Source organism: Haliaeetus albicilla, chromosome 9 (genome assembly GCF_947461875.1).
Source record: "Haliaeetus albicilla chromosome 9, bHalAlb1.1, whole genome shotgun sequence".
NCBI classification, from domain to species: Eukaryota; Metazoa; Chordata; class Aves; order Accipitriformes; family Accipitridae; genus Haliaeetus; species Haliaeetus albicilla.
Window position 1 is genome coordinate 799,752 of NC_091491.1, and position 17,068 is coordinate 816,819.

At 57.2% G+C, this 17,068-nt stretch overlaps 1 protein-coding gene across 11 annotated transcripts in view; it reads right to left on the reverse strand.

Annotated features, from left to right (window-relative positions):
- RAP1GAP2 (RAP1 GTPase activating protein 2) overlaps window positions 1–17,068 on the reverse strand; it is an 81,565-nt gene that overhangs the window by 27,519 nt on the left and 36,978 nt on the right. For 8 of the 11 annotated variants that reach the window (XM_069790798.1, XM_069790799.1, XM_069790796.1 and 5 more), the window contains one exon: window positions 2,211–2,295. In XM_069790798.1, the coding sequence (XP_069646899.1) occupies window positions 2,211–2,295 (85 nt within the window). Of the gene's footprint in view, window positions 1–2,210; window positions 2,296–7,991; window positions 8,088–11,733; window positions 11,942–17,068 lie in introns of those variants that run through there. The other 3 variants (XM_069790802.1, XM_069790803.1, XM_069790805.1) reach the window with 3 other exon arrangements.

A 17,068-nucleotide genomic window follows, 5' to 3' on the forward strand; every position in this document is an offset into this window, starting at 1 on the left:
TCTCTGAGATGCGTGAAAAAAAAAGACCTCAGCGTTTGCTTTTGGGGAGCTTACGTTACCTGACACATACAGAGTAGCATCTACATACTTTTTCCATGCCAGGCTTTCCATAGGTTTCCGTGTCAAGTTTCCCAAGCTGAGGGAAGCCTTGAACTGAAGTTTAAACATCGACAAAGAGCCTGACCTCCCGCTGTCCCGCATTGCCCCAGCTCCAGCTGAGGAGCAGCCGTACCCCCACACCTGCGGCGTGCCGGGGGTCTCGCCCCCCGTAACCCCTCCTGCAGCAGCACCTGGGCAGGGAGCAGACCCCGGCACCGGGGGTGACCTCCACACCCACACAGCAGGGCTCATCCTGCTCGGCTCACAGGCTCATTAAAAGGCAGAATTTCCATTTAAAACATGACAAGGACAAAGACAAAGGCAGAATCTCTCAGGACGCAGGTGCTGCTGTAAAGCCTGGGAAGGCACGATGGAGCACGGCACCAGGACGAGCCCCAGGGAACGCAGCGGGGCTGCACCGCTCACGGCCACAGAAAGTCCTACCCGAACTCCAGCCAGGTGTTACCGAGCAATTTACCACATTTCTGCAAGGCAAAATAAATGGCACCAACTGTTTCCTCCTGCAGGGGCAGAGCAGGCAGGCTGGGGCTGTGGAGGAGCCACAGCGCTCGCCCAGGACAGCCCACAGGAGAAACACGGATGCTCGCCACTTCCTTGGTGGTACATGGGCAGGGTGGGCACCAGGCATCCCGCTGTGGGATGCAGCAACATCCCCCGAGGTGAAATCCCTCCGAGCCCCTGGCAGGGCTGCGCATCGCCCAGTGCCATCCCAGGAAACTTCTTGTCCTCCGACGCTGGTAAACAGCACGGGGGCTTTGGCTTCCCCTCCTCGGGCGCCAGCCCAAGGCCGGCAAGGAACGCTGCTGGCACGAGGACTGGGAAGCACACTCTGCTGCTGGCACACCGGCACCTCCCGCGCCCGGCACACTACGCGTCCCTGCTCCCTCCCATCACTCCAGGCTTCAGCCCCCCCGAGGACTCCCCTCTCCTCCTCTGCAGCCCAAGGAGGTGCCACAGCTCGTGTCACCAGCGAACTGTGCCAGCTCCTTCCCATGCCCAGGTCATACACAAAACCCTAAATAAGCCAAATCATCAGAAGCTCCACTAATAAACTCCTCCAGCTCAATACTCTATTTCCAAGCCCACTTGCTCTTAACAACCATTTAAGCAGGTTGTCAGCCACCTCGTAATCCTCACATTCATCTCATCTTCTCCAGCTTAATGAGTAATTTCCCGGGTGGCAGCATATTGAGCGCTCTGCAGCAACCTGGGGAGAAGAGCTACGATTGCCTTTGGAAACTCTGGTATCGCAGAAATGTCTCAGGTTACTCTGACAGAAGCTACTTCTGGTGAAGCCGTGTTGCATTTTATCCTATTTTCCCATTCATTTCCATGTCTCAGATTGACTTTTCCTGCTCAATTTGTTCTGAAGCTTTGCCCCAGGTCACCGTCCCGGTGCGCACTCCCCGCTCGCTTGAGACTGGGAGAGATAACTGCGAGCTGGGAGCTGTGGAGGTGCCCAGTCAACCCCAGCTCAAGCAGGACCAGCTTCCAAGTCTGACCAGGTTGCTCGTGACCTTCTCCCGTTGGGTCTGGGAAAACTGCAGGAGGGGCAGAGCCCTGCAGAGGCAGCCCGGCACGGGCAGAGCGGAGGGGAAGCACCGTGTCCCACAGCCTGCTGCCTCCGGCACGGCAAAAGGCAACAGCCGAGCGGTCCTGGCAGGGGCGAGCGGTGGGTCGGACCCTGCCAGCAGCGCCTGCCTGCCGGGGACGCACCGTCTGCCTCGTGCTGGCAGGCGGCCGCCCGCCACGGCGCCCACGGAGGGCAATTAGCGGGATAACGGCACTGGGATTCTGCACCCTGCTTGGCATCGCCGCTCGTGATTGCGTAACGTGAGCGGCAGTGCAGGATGGGGCCCGCCGGCACAGACGCCCCGCTGCCGCTGATGGTGTCTGAACACGCTGCAGGCTGAACTCCAGAAACCACCTACTGCTGCTGCCTCGGGAACAGCCCAAATCCGTACAGCCGCTGCGTTGGAAGTGCTGCTCCTCACCAGCTTCAGTTTCCAAAACCAGCACCTCGGCTGGACCACGCGCCCACAGCCCGGCGCAGCGTCGCCCGGCCGGCGCGGCGTCACCCGCACACTCACCTTCATGGTCGGCGGGGCGGTGAGAGGGGGGGACAGCGGCCGCTCCGGGACGGTCACATCCGTGCTGTTCAGCAGCTCCTGTTTCCTGAAAAACCAAACGCAGGCATATCAGCTTCCCCCGCGCCTCGAGCAAGAGCGTGAGGCGGGAGATAAGGGCTTATCTTCCTTGGCAAAGCCGCGGGCGTGCGGGCTGCCTGTAAAATAGTATCTTGAATCTGAGAAAAAAAATGAACAGCATAAAAAGATTATAAAAGTCATCTGAAGAGCCCCGTGCCCAGGGCGGGCTGGGACCGCTCACTGCCCCACCGAGCGCCCGGGCTCCGTCCCCCGGAGCCAGCCGGAGCCCAGCTGCGGTGCTGGGGCACGGTGCTGGGGCACGGTGCGGTGCCGGTGGTGCCGAGCTCTGCCGGGGACAGCAGGGTTTCTATGACAACCCATCCCCACGGTTTCCCTCCATCTGGCACCCTCCCTGCCTGGGCAGGATCCGCGGCCGATCGCCCTCCCGGCGCCACGGACATGGTGGAGGAGGATTCTGGCTCGGTGACACCGGCACAAAACCCAGGGACACCCTGGCGTGAGTTTGGCAGGGCCTGGCCGAGGACCCCCTTGCTAAGAGGGCACCTCGCACCGGCGCCAAATTCGGAGGCAGTGAGAGGTGTCATGAGGATGCGAGACCCCAGGGAAGCGGGGAGCTGCCCCTGTGCCACGGACCTGCCACGAAAGCCCCCCACAAAAGGTCCCTAAACCTCGAAAAGGTGCAACCTCGGCCCGCCACCGATTATCTGATTAAAACACCCTGTCCCTTTCACACCAACAGATTCCCAGGCAGACAACCAAGCCGTCACTCGCAGCGGTACTGCCAGATGCTACTCTGGGAGTCAGAAAAATCTGAGATTTAATTTAGTTTCCTCTCGTCCCTGCCAGGTTAGTCCTGCAGAAACCGGGCCAAAACGTCCAACTGTTTATCTCCCAGTAACGAGGTTTGGTTCCCATGGCAGCCCGCCCCGGGATGGCACGGCACGGCGTGCGCGGCAGCCAGGCACCGATGCCCGCCGGGGCCCTCTCCAAAACACGCAGCTCCCGCCGGAGCGTGCGCACCCGACCTCCCGCGACGCCTGCCCTCGCCGCCAGCCCCACCGCCCCGGCTCCTGCCCTCCCGCCCACGCTGCCTCCTCCGCCGAGCGCCAGCGCTCACGACGGCGGGTGACAACCGCACGCCGGTCACGGGGGAGGCTCTGGTGCCTGCATCCCCTCCTCGGCAGGGCCGTGCGCCGTGGGGATGCCGCAGGGATGCGGCGGGGATGCCGTGGGCACCGCGGGCAAGTTTTCGACAAGAGCGTTGGAGCAACAGCGAGTGCAAAACCGCACCGTCACCTCTGCGAGCAAAGGGGTGGCCGTTCGGCCGTGTCCTTGCTACCAAGAGACTGAACCGCGGCTTGAGAAGGGCCGGCTCCTGCTCCCCCTGCCTGTATGCACAACTGCTCTTGCTAACAGACTTCTGCTCCTGACGAAACTTGACTCCGTCTCTTGAAACGCATATATACGTACATACACACACACACACATACAGATGAGCATCGAGGAGAAAGCCGTCTGCACGCTGCAGGTTGCGCGAAGGCACCGCAGCCTCCCGCCCGGCCGCAGCCCCACGCTGCAGGATCCCAGCCTGCCCTTCGCAGCGCCACGGCCCAGACCGGGGATTTGGCATCTCTCCCCGTCGCTGCGGGACTGACTTGATGGCAGAGCAGTGGAGAGCAGCCGGAGCCGGCTGTGCCTCGCAGCCCGCGTCCCCGCGGCCGGCACGATTAGATTTGGCTGGGGGGGGGGGCTGCCAGCTGTCAGCCCGTGCTGTTAACGTTCTGCACATATGGAGACAGGAGAAGCAGGGAGCTGCAGCGCCTGTGACCAAGGGAAGGAAGGGACGAACGGGACACAGATCGATAGTTCTCATTAGTCAACAACCAAGGAACAAGAATTAATGGACTTCAGTCGTAGCCAGGGGAACATCAGCTGGATGTCGGGGGAAATTCAGGGCTGGAGTTCAAGCCCATAAATCTGTCCCAGAGGCATAAGACCAGCCCAGGTGGGGCACGGGGGGGATCAGCACGGCGTGGGGCAGGGCGACGCACCACCGTGCCGGGCAGTGCCGCAGCCAAGACCGGCCGCCGGCACGGAAGGACCTGGCTCACAGACCCCTGGGACCCAGCAGACCAAACCCCCTGGTACTTGTAATTCATTGCTGGTTGCACTTCTCGGAGCCTGGAGTGGCGCAGGTGTGCGGGCAGCGGGGACCTGTTGTCAGGACTTACTTGTCCTGGACTCGGACAGTCCTGCCGGGCTCCCCCCAAGGCGCAGGCAGCCGCAGGCAGGAGAAAGGTGGACTTTTTGGCCTCTGGGCTCCAATGCGAGGGAACGGGAGGAGCGGAGCGGAGAGCTGCCCCACAGCTGCGAGGGGCAAAGGCAAAGTGGGACCAGCAGCGCCCGTCCAGGTCCCCATCACAGCCACAGGGGACCAAGGGCTGCGGCACCGCCCGGGCTGTGCCAGCAACACAACCGCAGCTGCAGTCACTGGGGGAAATACCCAGTGGTTTGTGTCCAAATGTGAATCCGGACCAAGGACTGACATTTTACATTACGTTAAACCAATACATGAGGGTTTTTGTTTTGTTTTTTTTAAATCAGAGTAGGTCAAATTTGCCTTACATTATTACATCTCATTTAAGCTCTTGGCATCTTCCAGTTTTTCAATGGAAGAAATGAATTAAAAGGATGTGGGACGATGTATGGGCAATAGCAGAATTCACGTCCTGCCCACCCGTATCATTTATCAAGCTCCTTCCCTTTCTCCTCTCCACAAACTCACCATGACTCCACTGCTGAAAAAATGCCGAGGATGACAGATTTTTACTGTTTGCTCTTTGTCTTTCTAGGACACTAAAGCACAGCCTGATCTGGAGCAAACCACCCATCCTTTGCTCTCCTTGCTTTGAACCCTGAGCTCTGCCTGATTGCACTAATCTGCACAGTGGCCTCAAAGGCATAAAACGTATCAGACTTCGCAAAGATTAAAGTTACAGGGATGCACGCAAATAATTTTATTTGATCTGGGATTTGTAGCAGGTTGCCATAGCATCATATTCTAAGTATTATAAAATCACTCACACAACAACGTGTTCCTCTGTCACATGCTGATTGCTTCTTTGGGGCCAAACTGCTGGAACTGCTCCTGCAATTCCGGGGAGAGCAAAACAAACCCATTCACCAGCCACCGCTTGTAATTAGCCTCCGTGCACTGGAAATATGTTACGTTAAACTGCAACCACAGACTCCGATGATTCAGCCTGCCGTCAGCTACAGGGTCAAGGGCCATCAGCCTAATTCCCCAACAGATTACCCTCACGGGATGATAAATGAATCATGAGGAAGATTAGCACGTCTTTATCTGTGCACCGGCATGCTCGCATGGAGAATCAGCCCCCGGGGATCTCCCCTGAAGATGACACCAGAGACAGCGGGCGCTCACGGCAGCCCCACGCCGTGACCCGGTCCCCGACCGGCGCCAGGGGTACAGGTCTCCGAACAGCAGCAAAGGTCCCAGGCGCTCACCGGTGAGGACTGGGGCCGGGGGATGCTGTGCAGCTCCCCGCAGGACCAGCACCCAGCTCCCACCCACAGCAGGGGCCCCGGGAAGCGGCCCCAGGACGGTCAGCTCCTCCGGGGGGTTTCCCTGCAAAGCCGGACACCAACCGACCAGGGGATGCTGGTGGCCCACAGCACGCGAGCATCACTGCCTGCGCGGCGCAGCAGGATGGCCTCCCTTGCCCCACAGGGGCCGGGACCCTCCCATGGCACGGCCCCCAGCGCATTCCGCATCAGCCTTCCCAAAAAGGCTCACAGCTCTTCCACCGAGTCCTGCACCAGGATCGCACAGCACAAGAAGAAAACAAAACTCCTGCCTGTGCAGCCTGACAGCGGACGTGACACAAGAGGGCAATTAGGGAGTGGGGGAGAGGACAAGGTGGGGAAGAACAGCAAGAATAGCGTGATGAGCTGAAGCCTGGGCTTGGCACAGCACAGCTCCAATAAATGGCCTCTGTGATCACTCCCCCCTCGCCTCTCCCTGGCACCATGGGAGACGCGTGGCTCCAGCATCGATAAGGAAACCAAAGGTTACGGCGCTGTGCTCGCTCCCCAGAGGCAGCACCCAGTGCCCGGCAGGCAGACGGGTGCTTCGCCCGGCCCCGACACCTCCGAGCCCACCCTGGCCACAGCCAGGCACGAGCATCCTCCGGAGCGGCACGGCCACATGGCTGGACGCCGGCCTTTCCGGAAGGCAACACAGGCATCGGTTTTGTAACTTTATTTCTTCGTTTTTCTCATTAGGCAAATTAAGAGAGAAGGAAAAAAAAAGAATTAGAATCCTACATACTTAGTAAATCTAATTAAGGAAATACCTTAATGCAGTTAGGCAGGCCCAACTGCAGGGTTTCCTAACAGAGACCGTGAGATCAGCCTGACATCCCGGCACAGGTCCCGTCCCCCTCCCAGGGCTGGGCTGCAGCCGTGGGGCCGTGCTCCGGGGGGACCCCACCGCTGCCAGCCCCCGCCAGGAAGGCACAGCCTGCGTGGGCAGGGCTGCTCCCCCTGCTTCCCCCAAAGCAGGGGAAAATAGGGAATTTTTTTTCCCTCCATTTTGAGTGCGTGGGCACTGGCGAGTTCCCAACACAGCAAGGGCAGGTAAAGTCTTTCTCTCATCTTTAGAGCACCCCTGATCACATTCCAAAAGCACCTACAAATTCATATCCTGAATTTGGTAAACCCCACTGACATACTGAAATTCTGATTAAAATGTCCCGTTCAGTACAGAGCCAGGGCTGCCGGGACCCCCAGAGCTCCCAAGCTTTCCCAGCCGAACCCCCGCCTCCGAGCGCACACTTCCCTCCCGCATTTTCAGCCTAAAGCCTAATGAAAAACTTCTAATGCATCCTACCTCCTTCTTTTGTTCGTCTGATTTACCAGACAGGCTCTAAATTGACATGGTACATTCATATAAATTACATGTGGGAAGAGGAGATGCCAACATATTATCTGACACGGCAAAGTGTTTCACACTAAGTGGTTAGCTCTACCTTTTGTTATGCTGTGTAAATTAAACATGGAGCACTGCACGTTACCTTTATGCCTACGCTTAATTCTGCGGATGAAACCTGGCCTAAGGAGGTGCAAAACTCTTGCAGCAACAAGTTCAGCCTGTCTAGATGCTGTATCCTTCAGAAGGACAACAAAGATCATCCTGTAAATTAACAGCCTCTATTTTTGTACTCATCATTTTTTTGTCCTTGATGGGCATCACCTTGCCAGCTGCTCCCTTTTTAGTTTATTTACTATTCAATGCCCAGGGCCTTAACTTTTCACGGGGGACTGCGCTTCCATATTGCTTTTCATCCTCACACCGCCCGGGTTAAGCCCCTGTCCTGGGGCGGGTGGTGGGAGCGGAGCCCCAGCTGCTCGCCCTCCCCTCCGCAGGACGCTCCTCTCCATCCCCGCGGCGGGGACCGAGCCTCTGACCCCCAGCTCCCGGGACACCGGTGAGCGCCTGCCGATACCCCGGGCACCAAGGCAGCCAGAAGCCCTCGGCTGGCTGCTCACAAATTGCAAAAAAAAAAAAAAAAACCCAACCAAAACCATGGGTTTTTTTTTTTTTTGCAACAGAGACAAGGGCACCTCGCTGAGATTTTACACTTGGAAATCTGCAGTGAGTGCCTGAACGAAGCACCTTACTCTGACTTTGAACAGCTCTCCATCCAATCCCGGGGACTCCAGGCAGGCAAGATCTCGCTGCATCATCACTCATCCTGGGGAGGACGTCTGCAGAGGACACGCACTGCTGCAGGGCTCCCACTGACTTCAGACAGCCCTAGGGCTCCACAGCCCCCCCCAGACCCGGGTTTCATCCCATGCACCCAGCGCTGTGAAGCTGCCGGTGCTCTGGGGCTTCAACAGGCGCCAGCCAGAGCCCCTGCCACAGAACACCTTCCCTGATAAACTGATTTACCTTGTCACGTCCTGGGCTCAGGCTGGCCCTACCCTGAAGCATGACCTTCTTGCATTGAAGCTTGAGAGTCAGCAAATAAAAAGCACAGCATTTTCTGGTCTAGATTTCTTGCAATAAATTACGTATTTGCAAATTGGCAACCTGCATCTGTGTGCACACACAGCCTCCCTGACTGCACAGCCCGTGCAAGCGGGAACTAAAGCCCTGCTCGGAGCAAGGTGACATTTAACTGCCAATGAGCTTAGCTTTAATTACTCCTCTGCAAGGAGAATATTGTTGAGAACAGTTTGGAGCATCCCATGCTTGTGCAGGCAGTGCTGCCTGCGCTGATTGTGCGGGTCACTGCTGCCCTGCACATTGTCCGTCCTGCTCAGGGGGACAGTGAGGAGCTGGCTCCTGCTTTGCCTGCACCTCTACAGACACTGGGTTCTTTCCAACTGGCCAAGGACTTCCCACTTGGTCTGGCTAGGAAAGTAAGGCTCGATATGCAAATAATGGTGGAAAGAGATTTTTATCATTGACAAATTTTGTTGTCTGATCTCACTTGCAGGAGCAGAGAGAAAGCGGTGATTTCCTGCAGCATTTGGGTAAATCAGCCAAGGCACTCACAGACTTTTTAAGACCAGAAGGCTCGTCTGATCCGATTCCTGACAAACACGAGCCAGCGAGCCTTGGGCAGCCGTTTCTGAGCTGATTCAATAATTTGCAAATTGCAGAGAACAGCTCCCAGAAACCGGCGTCTCCAACCGCCGGCAGAACCGACACCAAAGGGCGAAGGGACGCTGTCCGCGCCTGGGCATCCGCACCAGGGGCAGGAGGTGGAGCGGGAAGGGAAAGGCCCAAAACGTGCGGGATGCTGCTCTGGTGAACGTCCCACCAAAACGAATGGGGATTAAAATTGACTTCAGCAGTACAAAGATTTCACTCGATGGCTCCGGGAGACAGGCTACCCATGAGTAGCTGAACCAAACAGTAAACTAACAGCAGTGAGTAAAGACATTTACCTTATTCCCAGTCGCCTGTGCCACAGCTGAGACTGATACATGAACGGAGGGGTGCACCCACACCGAGGCACCCACCCACCAGCTTTACCCCGCGAGAGGACAGCCACCATAGCATCACCTCGCTTGCACATGGGACGTTCAGGAAAACCAATTTAGATAAAAATACACAGTTCCAAATCCTAGGTTTCTGGAGGGGGACAGGAGCCAGGAGGAGCCCGAGCCCACCACAGCAGCGGCCCCCCAGGCCCCAGCTGCTGGTGCACGTTACTGCTGCTCCCCTCCAGGTCGAGCATGCAGGACAGGCATGGGCAGATTGATCGCAGGCGGAGGGAGCAAGGTAAGCACCAGCCCGGCTCTGCGAGGGGAGCTTGGTGAAGTCCATTTGTTGTGCTGCACTTTGCTGGCTGCTAACAAGAAAGGGACATAGGCCACCAGGGACTCTGCAGCTGCCACCAGTCCTGCCAGGCTTGCATATGGCTCATGTAAAGCAAAATTCAATTGCAAACGCAGAACAAAGACTGAATGTAGGAGGAAAAAAAGAAAATAGGAGCAGGTGGAGGAACAGAGTCCCTTTTGACGATGCCGCTAGCAGTCCCTTCCTTTTCCTGCAGATTATGTCACTTTGATGGCCCTGGCAGCTTGCATAAGACGAAGCAACCACCGTAAAGAACTGCTTGAATTCTTGCAATCGCTGCCATGAAGGCTCCTCAGACCACAGCAGACAGGAAAAAACCTCCTCAGGGTCTTGTTCTCCCCTTGAGATGTCTGTGTGACTCTCACTGTCCTCAGTAAACCCCGCAGCAAGAACTACACTGAGAGGGTTTGTGCTCAACATGATGGGGGGGGGGGGGGGATAAGAAAAAAACAACCCAAACTCACACATCACTGGCCAGATTTCTGTGAGAGTTCAGAGCCAGATTTTATCTCAGCCCTCAAGTGTCATGCTGAGCTCATTCATAGAAACCTAGTACCTAGGGGAAAGACGACTCTTTGGGAAAAGTCTTGCCCGGTGTGACCGGTAGAGCACTCTCTTCCTTCCCTGCCATGCTTTGAGGCGAACGTGGGATGGCCAACGAGTTTCAGCAGGGACAATGTTTGCAGGAGCATTTGGGCCCCCACCGGCGGCACAGACCTCCCTACCACTCAGACACTCCCTACACGCAGCACATGAAAGCGGGAGAAGAGGCTCCAGACCACGGAGAGCTGGGGGGGCATGGGGGCCTGGCCATCCCCCAGCCAGCCAGCCTCTCCAAAACTTGCTAGCCCATAGCTGGAGCCCACGGCCCATGGGCAGAGCTACAGCAGGGACGGGTCTCGGCTAAATGAGACAAAACCCAAGGGGCAACGGCGGGGATGGGAACAGCCGAGCCTGCTGTGGGCAGGGGAGGAGAGGGGTCACAGCCGTGGCACGGCTCAGCTCAGGTAAGCATCCATCTCTGCTGTTCATTCAGGACCATCAGGACCTGCAGGCTGGTTTTTTTTTTTTCAACTGTTCAGCTTTGATGATCTACCTAAAACCCCAGCAAAGGAGAAGAAAATAGCCCAGAACAACACCACCAACACATGAACTATACAGGAAGGCCACCGTTAAGTCATAAAGGCATCACTAAAACCCTGCTCTCAAGGGCGCCCACGGCAGCAGCACTGACAAACGGGGTATAGATCCTGTGACCCAAAACTGTGGGTGGGTAAAGAGCTAAAGCTTCATCCCCAATCGTCTTACCCTGATTTTTCAGGCTCACGGATTGCGGGGAGGGCCGGGGGGGGGGGCACGCACTTTACAATAAAGATTCTGAATAATCAGTGCTTCGTTCATAGGGTTTTGGTACAAAATCACAAACTGAAAAAAAAAAAAAAAACCCCAACCAAAACCCCCAAACCAAAAAACCACCTCCAGAGGAAACGCACACCGCCGAGGTTTGGACGCACGTTTCCTACTATTTTTAACAAGAAAGTTGCCAGAGCAGCACGGTCCTGGAGGAGGGAGAACTCCCTGACCGAGGACGCGCCGCGTAAATCGGAGCAGGGCAAATCTCTGAAACGAACAGCAACTCCCCGAACGGAGCGGGGGGGGAAGCGGAGCCGAGCCGAGCAGACACACGACTGCAAACAGGCTACGTCCTCCGAACGCAAAGTTGAACATAAAGTACGATCCGCGGCGCGGCCGATGGAAGACGAGCCCGCCCGTCAGCTGTTCCCAGCCCGCAGCCGTCGAGCCGAGTTGAAGCGGTTCTGCCGGCACGGCGGTCCCCGGGAGCGGACCGTCCTTTCCCGGTCCTCGGCAGCAGGAGAAGCGGGCGCGGGGGCTGACCCGACCCGACCCGGGGGCCCGAAGCGCGAGCCCCCCGCCCGCCCTGCGAGCAGGACCCGTGCCCGTCGCCGGCAAGCGCACACCGGCTCCGGCCAAACGACTCCCGCTCCCGCCCGCCCCGCGGGGACACCGGCAACGACGCCCGCCCGTCACCTCGTCTCCTTGCTCTGCCGGCGGGACCGGTGCAGCAGCCCGATGAGCACCACGGCCGCCCGCATCCCCGCCCGCCGGGACCGCATCCCGCCGCCCGGCCGGGACATCGCCGCCGCCGCCGCCGCGACCGAGCTCCGGCCCCGCTCGGCGGCACCCGCGGGGGCGGCGGCGCCTCCGCGACCGCCTCCGCGACCGCCTCCCGCCGTGCGCGGGCAGCGCCGCGCCGGGCCGGGCCGGGCCGCCGGCCCCGCGGGGAGCGGCTGCGGAATGGCGGCCGCTCTCCTCCCCGCTCCCCTCCCCGCCGGGCTGTCGCCCCCGCCCCGCCGAGCGTCAGACCGGGCCCCGCCGGGGCGAGCGGGGACGGCGGCGGAGGAGCCCCGGGGCGGGGGACGGGGGGGGGACGGGGGGCCCGACGCCGAGCTCCGGGCGAAAGGCTCCCCCCGCAGCCTGCGCGGCGGGAAGGGCTGGCTCCTGCCGGGCGAACGGCTTTTTGTGCCCGCTTCAGGCGTTGGCAACCCTTCCCCGTACGGGACCGGCCCCGGGGCCGGGGCCGGGCGTCATCCCTCCCGGCCGGGGCTGAAAACATCCCACCCGCCCGCCCGGGGCTGAGCTGGAACCAGGCCTGGGAGCGAGCACAAGCCCGCCGGCTCGCCTCTTACACGGGGGAGCTGGCGCACAGCTTGTTCCAGGAAATACATATATATATATTTTTTAATTAAGTAAACTGTAAATGATCTACTTCACAACCTCAGCACCTTTCCCTGGAAGTCTGTGTTGCCATGGTGATAAAACACCCGGGTGCCTCTGCCCCCCCCCACCTCCCATCTCACCTTCCTCCTCTGCGAGTTTAATTTTCGCAGGAATTAGATGCAGGACTAGCTACCGCATTTTGAGCGCGTTCCTGGTTAGAGGGATGAAAACACAGTCCCTGCCGTAGGCACGTATGAGAACACGCAGGCAAAACTCCAGCCCCGCACAGGACTGAAACATCGGCATCTGCCCAAAACCCACCGGTGCTCCGCATCTTTGTGGCCAGCCTCCAAGAAGTCATCATAATCCTACTGCATCGCCTGGTCAAGCCCATGAAAGTGTTCCCACGCGTGCGCTTTAACCAGCCTGGCCCTAAAGCAGGGAGAGCACAACCTCCCGCTAGCAGCGGGCTGCAGGACCCCCGGAGTGGCTGTTTGGCCAATTCTCGCAGCCGAATACAGGTCAGGGCATTTGGGGGGATCCTGCCGCAAACAGGCAGCCTGCTGGGGGGCACGCACGGGCTGCAGGGCCGACCACGGCCACACCGCAACGAGCATCCCACCCAGGTGGGACACCCCCCCCACAGCAGCTCCTGGGGAAAGATGGGGAGAACGGCCCTCCGCTCCTCACCCACCCGGGAGGCTATCCCACACGCTGCCACGGCCGGGCAGCCTCGGTGGGCCGTGGAGCACAAGCTGCCTGGAAACTCCCCGACCAGGGCAGTCAATCATTAACAGCCTGTGGCTCTCCTGGCAAAGTCTGTAATAAATGTGTTTGCTGGGGAGCAAACAGCTCGCAAAAGCCACAGCCCACATCTGGCACGAGCAGCCGCTCTCGCTGCCTCCTCCTGCCTGCCACGTTTAAGGTGATCAATATAACCTTAGCTCTGCTCTTTTCTATCTAAATGTTTCAGCACAATCTCTAATCGGATGTATTCTTTAAATTCAATAGAAGAAAACCATCATCAATGTAATCTCTTTATGCATTCTACTGTAAGTCAGATAAAAATACGTGAAATGTTATTTTTGTCAACATGCCACATTAATTCACCCCAGAAGAACCTGACAGCAGTTCAGCCATCACCACACCAACCACACTGACCCACACAGCACACGGGTAGCTCTTCAAAGAGTCAAGGTCTACACTTAAATCCAAGATTACTATTTTCATATTTCAACAGATTTTGACGGGTCCCTGGGAAGGCTGAAGCAGCAGCAGGTCTCTCCAGCACAGTAATTCCACCAGACGAGTGTCGAGGTCCCCACTTCCCCGCAAGGAAAAGCCCAACCCATTCTCAAAACAGCCCGAGACACATTTCTGCCTCCTCAGTAAGACATCAGATGATGCCAAACCATGTGTGGTGGGCGAGAGAATGCGAGTGGGTAAGAGGAAAGAATTCTGTTAAACCTGGGTGCTACCTTCATCCTCACTGGCAGGGAAGAGTGCTTAGCTCGCACTGCCAAGCCTTTTAATAAAGTTTTTGTTGGACCAACAAATCTCTTTGTTCTTGCAGAAAATACCTGGCTGCTTCCTTTCAAGCAGAAATCATCAGTCTGACAAATTTCTCAGGCACAACAAAAAAAAAAAAAAAAAAAGAAAGAAATTAGAACCTGTTTCCATGCCAAATTATACCAATTCTCCAGCACCTCATTAGCTTCCAGTTAATGGTGGGGGAGGGGTTTTAATTTTAAACCTTTTACCTCTTGCATTAAACAGGCAGCTTTGAATTTCATTGAGTCTCTCTCTCTGGAGACATTTTCCACCGTCTCTCTTCCCCTTCTCCAGACAAGTTAAGTATTAATCTCCTCTTGTTTTATGCTGAAGTGGCTTTGTATTGATTTTTAAAGATGTTCACTTCTTTCATATTTGGAAATAGAGAATCACTTTAAGCAGACACACTCAGCCATATTTTCTTCTCCACCCAAATACAGCAAGGGAGCCTGCGCTATAATCAATTTCTTCTGCACTCTGTTGCACCTGATTTGTAATTTATAGGATGAGGGCAAGATAATAAATGGCAAAGGGCTGGCGGGGCAGTGAAGGCTCAGGGCAGAAGCTTGGTACCTGGGTTGCAGCCATGCCATGCCACGGATCTACCTCCTCTCGCACAGAGAAAGGGCTGCGAGGGAAATGCCGGACCCCCCTTTGCTCCCCCCACCCCGGCACAAAGAAGCTCCCATCTGGTGGTGGCAACATCTTCCTATGAGGCGGTGGGTTTTCCTAGGAGGTCTAGATGCTCGCCCACTGGGCACACAGGTGAAGGAGCACCAGGGACCTCCAGCTCCCGAGGACATCACTTGCGGCTGCAATGGGTCCCTGAAGAAGCTGCCCTTTATTTCTTATGTTCTGCTGTCTGATGAAAGGCTCCAGGAAAGACTGGAGTGGGATGCCAGGGGAAGCAGAGGAGGCGGCAGGGCCGGCGCATCTGAACAGCTCCTGCCCCTGCCTGCCTTCCCCAGCCCCTGCTGCTCCCCCCTCACGCCCGGCGGGTCCCCCTTGCAAAGGGACGGCACACCGTGCACACAGGGGTGATTTCTGCCTGCCAAAGGGAGGAGCAGGAGCAGGGCAGGCGTGGCAGGCTGTGCGGCACGGCGAGCTGCGGGCACGGCGAGCTGCACCGCACGGCCAGCCGCGGGTCTCTGGGGCACCCTGACCTGGGAGCAGAGCCAGGTCTCCTTGGCTCCGGCAGTGCGTCCCCAGCTCAGCCTTTACTCTCTCCAAGAGAGGATCCCGTCAAACTGATCCCACCAAGGGGCAAGTACTCTGCCTGCGTCCTTGTTGGCTAAAGGAACACCTCTGCAGCGCATCTCCCCAGCCCCACGCCACGGGGCCCGGGTGACCCCAGCCAGCCTCCGGTTCCCGCAGCGATGCCACCAGAGCATCGCCCTCCTGAAGGTTTGAGAGGGACGCCCAGTCGGGACCAGCACGTGCAGAAGCCCTCCGACTGGTGTCTGCACAGATGCGCCAAAGGACATCTCGTAAAACAGACAGCTGCAGTTTGAGAGGCTTAGACTGGAAATAAATCGGGAAAACCGAGGAGGTTGGGTCGGCCCTGGAAGAGGTCCCCAGAGGGTCTGCCAGCCCCCATCCATGGAGGTTTCCTAGGCTTGGCTGGAGGGAGCCACAGCCCGTTCTGCGATGGAGCCTGGCCTGGAGACCACGAGCTCCCTCCCCACCCCCAGCATTTCTGGGCTTTTCTGAGTCTCCATCCTTCCTTTAAAAAAATCACTAAATAACCTCCAAGTTAAGCAGCTGCCCCTGTTTTATGAAGAAATAAATATCTCTTTAAAAATGCCCTGATGTTTGTGCTTCAGAGAAAACAATTTTGAAGCTAACGAGGAAGCTGAGTCCCAAGGGGTTGGAGAGAGCTCATGGCAGGTTAGGACAATTACACGCCGTGATTAATAAATCACCTGGGTGGCTGGCTCATTTATGCAAAGCCTGGCATTTTATTCTGGACACTCTGCTAAAAAAGAAGGATCAGAAAACAACAGATTGTGACAAGATCAAGCCTTCATCCCTGATATTACTGAATCTCCTGTGAATAAATTACACTATTAATATTATTAATAAGCCATATATTTATGGAATAACTTTGGCTTTTGTGTTAATGCTGCAGTGAGAGTAAACCCCCCACTGGTGAGCAGCCTATCGACCTTCCCAAGCCGCTCACAGGCACATTGCCACCCACGAAGACCCCACGGCCCCATCGCTCACACCTGAGCAGCGGGCGCAGCCGAGCCCCACTCCGGTGACTCAGGGCTTCTCCGGCCAGAGCCGTGGCGCTGCCTCGTCAGACGGTGCAGGATAAGTCCCTGACGCCCTCTGCGCCTCCCTTTGCAAGAGATATTTCTGGTTCCCTTGCTCACGAGGGACAGAGACAGAAATACACGAGCTATGCCAGGCATTTGCCACGGCATTTGCCACGGCCGGGCTGGAGGCACGGCCAGCCCGTCCCCGCAGCGCCGTGGCAGCTGACTGGGCACCAAGAGCTCTGCCCGGGGACCCTTCCCCACCATCCCAGGGACTCACCCGGAGACCCCCGTGGATGCTTCCCCCACCTGACCGGGACGTGGCTGGCGCGGGCACCTGCACCACCCAGGTGGGAGAGCTGGGAGGGGAGGGCAGCTGCGCCAGGGACCCAGAGCCAGAGAGGAACAAAGGAACTGAAGCAACACCGACCGAAAGACAAAAATAGTAACCGGTTCTCCGCAAAGGAGCAGTCACATTCGCATTTCCCTGGCATAGGAAGAAAAGGATTTGGGAGCTTGCAAACTAGGGAGAAAGCGATTACAGCATTTCAAACGGTGCTGCAGGAAGAGGATAAGGGTGCATCCAGTTTTAAAAGACATATCACAAGAAATAGAGCTTCAGGTTATGTTACATCCAGCCCTAAGTAATCTGATTAGAGATTTATTTTATGACTTCAGTTAGAAAGACATAGAGGAAATACCAAGAAAGCATGAAGCCAGCTCCTCCATGCAGGCAATGCAGAGAGAACACAGCAAGTTTTCTCTCTCTTGAAACGGTGTGAGACAAGCACAACACGCCACCAGCAACCTTAGCACCTTGTCAATTTAGAGTG